At 35.1% G+C, this 9455-nt stretch overlaps 3 protein-coding genes across 4 annotated transcripts; 1 reads left to right on the top strand and 2 right to left on the bottom strand.

The window, feature by feature from the left end:
* Window positions 1–2: 2 nt before the first annotated feature.
* Window positions 3–3978, top strand: LOC118750710 (protein Lilipod-like; the record flags this gene model as incomplete). Its single annotated transcript, XM_036485441.1, has 6 exons — window positions 3–21; window positions 93–323; window positions 529–597; window positions 2162–2670; window positions 2735–2972; window positions 3243–3978. Coding segments are annotated over 6 exons (1275 nt in total), but the record flags the coding sequence as incomplete, so codon positions are not given.
* On the bottom strand, window positions 611–1672 carry LOC118750712 (tetratricopeptide repeat protein 12-like). The gene is made up of 4 exons (XM_036485444.1): window positions 1545–1672; window positions 1211–1423; window positions 1031–1153; window positions 611–957 (listed from the first exon to the last, which is right to left on the bottom strand). The coding sequence occupies exons 1-4, from the start codon at window positions 1670–1672 to the stop codon at window positions 741–743; spliced, it is 681 nt and encodes a 226-aa protein (XP_036341337.1). The 3' UTR covers window positions 611–740.
* Window positions 3979–5137: 1159 nt separating the features above from the next.
* On the bottom strand, window positions 5138–9343 carry LOC118750711 (coiled-coil domain-containing protein 149-like). Of its 2 annotated transcripts, none has more exons than XM_036485442.1 (7): window positions 9143–9343; window positions 8544–8978; window positions 8336–8479; window positions 7908–8015; window positions 7716–7800; window positions 7168–7306; window positions 5138–7011 (listed from the first exon to the last, which is right to left on the bottom strand). In XM_036485442.1, exons 1-7 carry the CDS (start codon window positions 9227–9229, stop codon window positions 6351–6353), a joined length of 1659 nt encoding a protein of 552 aa, XP_036341335.1. In that variant the 5' UTR covers window positions 9230–9343; the 3' UTR covers window positions 5138–6350. The 2 variants fall into 2 exon arrangements, with proteins under 2 accessions (XP_036341335.1, XP_036341336.1); XM_036485443.1 differs by having other exon boundaries at window positions 8544–8989; window positions 9143–9233.
* Window positions 9344–9455: the final 112 nt, after the last annotated feature.

Genomic DNA, 9455 nt, shown 5'->3' with positions numbered 1-9455 from the left:
TGAATAGCTCTCTTATACAAGGTAAATTCTTAACTGATTCGTAAGCGGAGACATAATCGCTATATGCAATATGTTTTTTGTTTTTTTCAAAGGTCTTTGGAATCACGTGTTTCTATTCTCCAATCTCTCGCTGTTTGTATTTCTGCCTTTCGCGTACTTATTCACCGAGTCCACAGGGTTTGTGGGACATAAGAAGGGCATAATTGCACGCGTCTATGAAACATTTACAGTATTCAGTCTTTTAGCAACGGTTGTCTTGGGCATAACCTATGTGCTGTCCGCCGTCATGGATCCGGAAAGAATTGGATTTTTGTCACTGCTAAGTACGTACTGTAGTGATGTACTTCACTTATTTACTTTTATTGCCCAACAGCAGTTGCAAAAACATGGATATCCAGTGTAGCGGAAAATACACCGGAAATCCATTTCCGTAGTGAATTGCATTTGTATTATTTGTGTTCTGTTAATCAATTGTTTCAGTTCAGTTTCAATAATATTCACTGCTGCTTGTTGCATTTTTATTTCCAGATTTGGGCAGTGTACATCTACCATTTCTATACTCCTGCGTTTCATTTCTGGGTGTGCTTCTACTTCTCGGTGAGTAAAAAAATAGTGCATTGATTTACATACATTTGCATGTCGGTATACATATGTAAATACAAAATTTCGAGTTCTAATGATTAAACATTACACAATATGGGAATCAATTTAAAGTGCTTGGGTTATTTTTGTGTCCATATTTAGAATTCTGTTCTGAGTTTCTCTTGAAATGCAGCTATGTAGTCAATTTCTTTAGAATTATTCTTCTTTGCGAATTTAATGCTCGTCTCATAATTTTTTTCATCGCCCAATCGCAGATAGGCCGCTGCACGATATAACCAGGATCGTAAATTCTTTTCGTCTAATTTGTTAATCACATAGTCAGCATCGATTATTGCGCGTTTAGCATTGCGAAGCCTTTGACGATGTACATATGTAAACGCGTTTATAATAAATTATTGTTCGCCTTTTTATCTATGTATATACTTACTTGAGATAAGAGAGCGCTCGGTTATTGTAAAGTATCGGGCTATCCTTTACGTGTTCTATGGCTTTTGTGTACATTTGTATGGCCTTTTCGTAGTTCTGCTTGCGGAAAGCTTCGTTGCCTAGACTGTGAAGGGTAAAGTCTTTGAATACATTCATCTTCTCGTATTATGCTTTGACTAACCTGCGAAAGTTTTGAGCTATACGCTCGCGCTCCTGCCGCACCTTAGCGCGTTCGGCGGCGTCTTGCTCCATCTGCTGCATGAAGGTATATTTGTCCATTTGCTGGGGACCGCCCTGATCGTTAGGGTCTTTCTCATGGGCCGCCTTCCGATTGAGTACCGTGCGATCCTGACGCACGCTGACAATAAATTTATCCTCATTGATGTCAGACTTACTAACGGAAAAAAGTGAAAATGCGTGTTGGCGCTTTATTTTTTTTCTTATTGTTGTTGTAGCGGTAGTTCACTATGACTATGAGCATTATCTTTTGTCGTTACTTGCTGTAATTGACTTACGTATCTGGCTTTTTTGTACTTTCTGACTCCGATTTATTAGCGCTGGCCATATCCTCAAGTAGTTTCATTACCTGATTGACTTTTGACTCAAAGTCCAGGAAGTCTTCGTCCATATCTCCTTGAGACATAGCACTTTATAATCGTTTTTTAATAAAAGTAATATACGTTTCGGTTTTGCTGGTATAGTTTGCGTTGTGAGGTATAGAAATATATTGTCCTTTATGTTCTCTTTCTTTATTGTTTTGTTCACTTTGACAAAGTATGTTTTTGTGTACCCCCGTTTCCAAGGCAAAGGTTTCGATAGTAAATCAAGAAAGTTTTTTATTTATAGATTTACAGTGAGCAAGCAGACTGAATCACTTCTCAGTGAAAAATAGAAATGTTCAGTGATGCATACATACATACATACTTAAATACTTTTGTTTCAAGAAACTAAATACCCAATTTAGATATGCTAAATACTCAATACTAGCAAAATTACATTTGAACATTATTTTATACTTACGAACTAATTTGTATAAACTATTTAGAGAATCAGTCTTTGTTTTGGGTTCTAAGATACTTGGTTTTTTACTGAATTGTTTTGTTAATTGAATCTATTTCATATAATTCCGTAGTTTGTACACCTCTTGGTTTCGTTCGTCTCTTTGGCGTGATGGGACAAGTGCTGGTGAAGCCGCATCTGCTTCGCGACGTCAATGAGGAATACCAAGTATACTACATGGAAATCGCCAGTGTGAAACGAAAATTAGCGAACATTGAACTGCTGAATGTCAGCATCAGTGGCAACGGTAGCAGCAGCTTGCGTTCCAGTTTGACGCGCAGCTACACAAATGGTGGTGCCGGCGGCTATTACAAACATACATCGTTGGAGCACCTGTATCAACGAAAACCGCTAGATAGCCACCAAAACGAGCATGAAAAGCTCAATCAAAGACTGAGAGAATTGGAGTCTGAAAGTCGAGAGCTGGAAAAGCTACGCAAGTCGTCAGCGTTTCAACGCAACTTCGTCTATCCACTGGCAATGCTATCGTTATTGTTCTTTACGGGAATAACAGTGCTGTTGGTGGTGCAAAATACACTGGAGTTGTTAATTGGAATCAAAGCATTACCTCTTAGCAAAAGAGTAAGTTGTTTTTGTTTTGCTTAGCTCGTCATCAGTTCAAATATAATTGTTTTTTTTTGTTTAGTTGCAGCAATTCACACTTGGCATCACGTCGCTGTCCAAGCTCGGTCCGTTTGGCGCCGGCTTAGAAGTGTGTCTAATATTTTATTTGGGAGCCACTTCGGTCGTTGGGTTCTACACGATGCCTTTTATGCGTCATGTGCGCCCACAAAAACGAAAAACTTCACTCGCCCAATTGATACTCAACTGTGCGTTGGTTTTAATTTTGAGTTCAGCTCTGCCGCTGCTCAGCAGAATTATTGGTGAGTTATGATCTAGACACGAGGCGGCATTGACTCAGATTAAAGGTGCTATGCACACTTGCCGCAAATTGTTCTCTTGCATTTTAGAACGCAATTGCTGCGACGCCGTACTGTTAAGCGACATTGGTGTATATCAAGTCTAATCCTAAATCTGTAATTGCACCTTTAATCCGGAGTATGGTTGTTGTCTGAATTAACTTTTAAAAGCCTTTATTATTGCCTTTCATTTTTTTTTTTGTGTAACTCAATTATTGAACATTTTCGTTGCAGGTATTACGAACTTTGATCTGTTGGGTGACTTTGGTGCCATAGAATGGCTCGGCAACTTTCAGATTGTTTTACTTTACAATTTGATCTTTGGCACCACGACGGCGCTTTGTTTGGTTAATAAATTTACAGCAGCTGTGCGTCAAGAGTTGTGTGCGCGGTTAGTAGAGAACTACGTGCTCTTCACCAATTACATGTCATTCATTAATTGATATTTATGTCATCGGCGCAATCAAACCTTTTCTAGTGACCGTACCATCCAAATGTCGATGAGTAAGCAACGCTTACTTTTGCATGGCATTATTACGGGTTTGGGCAGTGGTTTTGTTGCGTCGCAAATAATTAAGCTGGTAGGTTACTATTATGATAGCAATGCAGTTGAAGCAAATACTAACGGTGATGTAGAGAGTTGAAGTGTGTTAGAGCAAAGCTTGGCTGCGACCCTCACAATAGTCGGCGATACATTTTCCTATTCGATCGTAAAGAAGAGGAAATATAAAAATTACCAATCCACGAATGCCATTGCGACATTAAATTTCGGCGCATTTCACTATAATTACGTATACTTTACACAGGTGTATAAATTTTTAAATGAAATTTGCCATATAAACCCGTTACACTGGTTAATCTTTTCGGTACTAAGTATTTATTTATCAGAAGGATTCTCCCAAATTCTCTTAAACGATTTTATGTTTAGTCAAAAAAAAAAACGTTTTATCAAAAATTTAACTTATTGTATTTCGAATTTCGTTAGTTTTAATTTCTTTGGAATTAGTTAATTCAAATTTTTTAAAACTTTTTTGTATGTCTGTAATGTAAACAAGTCTTTAAATAAATAAGTAGGTACACTTAGTAAATACATACAGATGCGTGCAACTAATTAGCAACGAAATTCAAAACGATATTGCTTGCAAATTATGTTTATTTATTTATTTTTAATAATTTTCATTTAAAATATAATTCAATCTATATCAGAAATCACAATAACAAAAGTTGCAAAGCTTGCACAAATTGCAAAAAAATTAATCAAACTTCAAAAAATTGTCATCAAAATTTCAAAATTTTTAATTAGACTATTTAGAAAATTTTCGGGTATGCAGTTTTGTAGCCCATTCAATTTTAATATAATAAAGTGCAAGTTTCTAAACATTACCGTTGATTTTTTAGAATTTTTTTTGGAGGGTGTTGCGCATTTTCTTCCATATAACACATGATCAAAATTTTTTTTACATGGAAAAAAATCCGCAACACCCTCGACAAAAAAAAATTCTAAAAAATCAACGGTAATTTTTAGCGACTTGAAACTTCCACTTTATTATACTAAAATTGAATGGGCTACAAAACTGCATACCCCAACATTTTCTATATATTCTAATTAAATATTTTGAAATTTTGATGACGATTTTTTTAAGTTTGTTTAATTTTTTTGCAATTTGTGCAAGCTTTGCAACTTTTGTTATTGTGGTTTCTGTTATAGATTGATGTTATTTTAAATGAAAATTTTTAAAAATAAATAAATAAACATAATTTGCAAGCAATATCGTTTTGAATTTCGTTGCTAATTAGTTGCACGCATCTGTACCTACATACATATGGCTGAGCTTTCCAATAATACGTATTTAGAAAAAACTTTTCGGTAATTCGAAATCCTTTCATGGTTTGGCAGTTTATTCCATTTATAGAAATTAAACTTGTAAAACCGTTGTTTTATTTTAATTCGAAACTTGAAACTCATTTAACAAAAGCAAAAAATTGCCAGTCTAATTATTCGTAAAGGCGAAACGAGCTAGTCAGAGCACTTCCTTTAAACATTTTAAAACTTTCATTTACTAACAAGTAACAACTGCATGCTCGGTCTTTGTATCGAAATATGTATCTACATGCGTTGCCATTAATCATCCAATGAACGCTAGAATAAGGTTAATTTATATTTATAGTATCGGCTACTATTATTAGGTACCAATTTTATAACATACGCACGCATATATGTACGTACATATTTTGTATATCTCAGGGACCGTAACGATTATATATGTAAACCTGTTGTGTGTGTTTTTTTAAACAAAATTTAAACTCAGAAAGTAACTTTTGAAGTTAATATTTTCCCGAGTCAAAGATATGTAGCTATTTCAGTACGATTTTATAATAGAAATTTGAGAAATAATCGTTATTTACGGTCTATGGTATTTCTAGTTGGGGCCTAGTGCCATTAAAAATTGATTCCAAATTAGTGAATTTCAACGAACACACATATTAAAAATGGCCAACACGATTTTATTATATATGTACATTTGTATATTAAGATCATTCAGCGTTATTCTGATATAAATGATTTGCTCATGTAATTTTATGTGATATGAAAATACACTATTGTAATGTGTTAAATAAAAACTGCATGTTGAAAAGTAATCAAACTAAAGTGTATTAATTTTTCACCAACTTTAAAAGCACTTATATTCATCCATTCGCACTTGACAACTGATCGTCCACGCATAGTTAATCCTATAATTCAAATATCAAAAGCTTATCGTTCCAAATTTCAATTAAACTTTAGTGACCTAAATAAAGAACTTGCAATTTAATTTTATTTACAGGCTGACTTCGATGTTCCTGTATGCATAGAAGTTTCTTCGTTTGGATGTCGCGTTATTTTGTTTTCTGGAAATTATAATTTCTTTAATCGATATACTGTGATTGTAATGCTAATGCATAGATAGAAAATAGTTAAAATATTAATCTTAAATAAATGCAATATAAGCAAAGTCTATGTTTCATTGTTTATTGCGCAAATGAATGGATTTTATTCGTTTTAAACTGAAAGAACGAAGTAACAAAACATTAAAACAGTGCTTGTTTGGTCATATGTAGTGCTAATGAGTGTACATATGTACGTATTTGAATTTGTACTCGTGGGTGTCTATAGCCGTATTTTCTTTATCGGAACCATAACAACAACGTTTACTTATACTCAACAAAGCTATGCTATTTAGTATAACTGCATAAAAAAATTTGAAATAACAAAAAGCTGGAACCCTTGGTTTAAACTTGGCATGGATTTTTTTCTGTTTCTTCATTTTCTTCGTACGTTGCGAGAGTGCCCATCAACGTTTTCTAATGCCCGCCTAAGCCTCTATCGTCACATCCTTCGCTCGCGTTTACAACTTCGTCAAAATCACGCATATCCAACTCATGGAGGGCTTGTTGCACCATAGCAGCTAGCTCTGGGGGCAAGTCTTTCAAATCATTATGTCGCTCCCTCGCGATTGCGCTGGTTATGCGCGGGTTGCTCGTACTGACGTTCACTCTTCTGCTGGAATTGCCACCCGAGTCCGTGGTAGTCGACGGTGACGTTTCGTATGCATGCATGGCAGCATTTGTGAATTCGCTGAGGCTGAATGTGCCTATAGCCCCTGCAAAGCCACCGTATTCTGAAGACATTATGCTGCGCCCAGATTCTGTCGATAATGAATCGACAGAGTCGTCTGAAATACCGACTCGCGAAGTTTTATTTGAGTCTTCTCGTTCCGTTGTCACAGTTTCTGAATCGTTAATTTTAAGGACAACCGAACATTTCGTGTTGGTTGTGGTGGTTGTTGTCGCCTCCGTTTCGATGACGTTACTGGAATCAACAGATGAAGCACTGTAACCCTGAAGTAAGAATTGAGAGGGTGAATACTCGCTATTGCAAGAGGATGCAGTTCCACTCATGTCACCAATGCCGGCTAGGCATTGTATGCGTTGGTCCAGCTCTGCAATTTTAGCTGCGAGAATTCTGCAACAAAAATGTATACATGTATATTATACAAACATCCTACACATGATAATGGTGGCAGAAGAAATAAAAGGATAGGATTAGAGTGAACATGAATATTAACTATAAACACCGCCTAAACAATATGTTCACATCGTTTCTATAACAAAAACTTACTTGTTAGTTTTCTTTTGATGATTAAGAGCGATATGCTTGTCGTTTAAATTATCTAGCAGCGCCAAACAGAGTGATTTCAAGTCTTGAATAGTCTCTGTTTTTGTAGGTAAGTCCACGCCACTATCAAGCATTGTTTTGACTGCAATTATACATTAACATTAATATTATTTAAAGTTTTTATTGTTAAAATATTTTGCAGTGACCGGAAGAATACATATCGCTAATTTACTGAAATGTTGTCATAAATAAAAAAAAAAGAATTTTTCAGCAGGCACGCTTAAAGCTTTTTAAGGTTTATATTGCTAAATGCATCGCTATTGCCTTTTACGTGGAAACTACAAAATATTTTACGCAAAATTGTTAGAAATTTGCCAAACAAATTTCTTCATTTGGGTTATAAAAGTATGAATGAGGGATATTTAACACAAGTTTAATATAAGGTCCTGGTACATAATATGTACTATATGTAAGTAAAAAAATTGTATAAACGAAAAAGGTATCTAAAAGAGTGAAACACAACATCAATGGTGTATTATGCACCTCTTTACCTTGTTTATGGGACAAAATACTTTCATCATTTGCATGGGAACCTAGTTTAATAATACCCTTTTTACGCTTCGTTTCCAACATAGTCTTTGAAGCATGAAATAAGTTAAATTAAGTGACATATTAGTTTATACAAACGACTAAGATCAAATAAAGCAGACCAAACCAGCGTTTTTTATGTTAGTATTTTATACCTTGTATTTGTTAAGAGATTGCTTTGTTATATCCAATTCGCACTCAACATTTTTTAACCGTTCGTGTAGGTACTTATTTTCTAACAATATGCCATCAATATCGATTAGCTATAAAAATTAGAAAAGGTATTATTGCGTGATACAGCTTTAATGTAAATTTCACAAAAAACATATTCTGCCAGTGTCATAATCCAAAAACCAAAAACTGCAGAAAAACGACTTTAAGGTTTTGAATTTACATACATACATGTACATATATATGCACGCTCATAGTAGAAATCAATACATATTTTGTTCTAATGAGGTACTGGTAATCGGTACATCTATGGAATTTTTACACAACATAGAACAACCAGTAGCGGTCATCTCTGTATACCTAACGCAATTTTTTTTTTTGGATTATGACACAGAAAATGTGCGATATGTACCTTAGGATGTGATTCGTTGGCTTTTAGTGCATTTAACAGTTCATGATTCAGCCTATGCGCCTTGCATTTGTAAGCATCACGTTCTGATATAATATCCTCTTTTTCGTCTATTAAAGTTTTTAGATCAAAGGCAAGCTGTACATTCTAACAAGAGGAACCTATCTGGATAAACTTTTTTTTTACTTGTATTTGGTAATGCACTATTTACCTTCTTTTTCAGGTTCTCCAAATGACAAATAAAATTCGAACGCTCCCCCTTCCATTGCACAGCTTCCGAATTGCTTGATTCAGCAATCAATTCATTTTGCAATCTTTCCGATTTTCCTTCCTTTGTAGCAGACCTTAGGAGTTCGATATCGCCCTGCAGCTCGTTTAACTTTTGCTTCAGAGATTCTACTTCCGTGGTGAGCTTTATATTTCTCTCTCGCGTTTCGTGCAGTATTGATGCTACACTAGTTTTATTGCCCTCCATTCCAAGACAACTGCTGTATTCATTGTTACGTGTTATAGCTGAATAACGTAGTTGCAAGGTCTCCGCCATTAATTTGAATTGATCACGCTCGGTTCGAAATTGTTCCAGCTCCTTGCGTAAAATACGTACTGCTTCCACTTTACTCACCAATTTCCTATGTAAAGCGGAAGTCTGCAAATAAACTTAATTATCAAGTCTTAACTACTGTTCACTGATTTGTGTATAAATTCGAAAAAAGGACAAAATATCAAATTATCCATAAAGAAAGCGAATACCGATGACACAACCGCCGCTTTTCCCCCCAAGAGCCCTAAACAATCAATTGATGAACTCACATTGAATTCTCCCATATGTTCGCGATAAAGCTCAAAGTCAACCGAATCCACATGGTTTTGCGATTGGAATTCATCGTTGGAAATCATTTTCTTGTCTCTAGCACTATTTATGAGATTTCGGGTAAAATTTTATAAACCGAACTAAAATCATTTACAAAAACGAAAACTTCGGTGAAAGTAGTGCCGGAAGATACATCGATGTAATATCGATACATCGATGTTTTTGAATTTATTTCAAACATCGATGTTTTTTTCGATGTTCGATGTTTTTCACTATAACCATCGCATAGGTAAGTGAAAATCTACGAGCACA

The sequence above is a fragment of the Rhagoletis pomonella genome, unplaced genomic scaffold, assembly GCF_013731165.1.
Source record: "Rhagoletis pomonella isolate Grant_MI unplaced genomic scaffold, Rhpom_1.0 Rhpom_scaffold_00366, whole genome shotgun sequence".
Lineage (NCBI taxonomy): Eukaryota > Metazoa > Arthropoda > Insecta > Diptera > Tephritidae > Rhagoletis > Rhagoletis pomonella.
Note: the sequence above shows the minus strand (reverse complement) of the source record. Positions and strands in the feature narration are given on the sequence as shown.

What these genes read in the sequence shown, in the direction of transcription:
- LOC118750712 (XM_036485444.1), bottom strand. Translation starts at nt 1,672, where the DNA reads ATGTCTCAAGGAGATATGGACGAAGACTTCCTGGACTTTGAGTCAAAA. An exon ending in AGTACAAAAAAGCCAGATAC is followed by an intron (nt 1,424 to 1,544) that starts GTAAGTCAATTA and finishes TTTTTCCGTTAG; the next exon opens with TAAGTCTGACATCAATGAGG. An exon ending in ATAGCTCAAAACTTTCGCAG is followed by an intron (nt 1,154 to 1,210) that starts GTTAGTCAAAGC and finishes TACCCTTCACAG; the next exon opens with TCTAGGCAACGAAGCTTTCC.
- LOC118750711 (XM_036485442.1), bottom strand. Translation starts at nt 9,229, where the DNA reads ATGATTTCCAACGATGAATTCCAATCGCAAAACCATGTGGATTCGGTT. An exon ending in CCAACGAATCACATCCTAAG is followed by an intron (nt 8,016 to 8,335) that starts GTACATATCGCA and finishes TAATTTTTATAG; the next exon opens with CTAATCGATATTGATGGCAT. An exon ending in AATCTCTTAACAAATACAAG is followed by an intron (nt 7,801 to 7,907) that starts GTATAAAATACT and finishes CATGCTTCAAAG; the next exon opens with ACTATGTTGGAAACGAAGCG.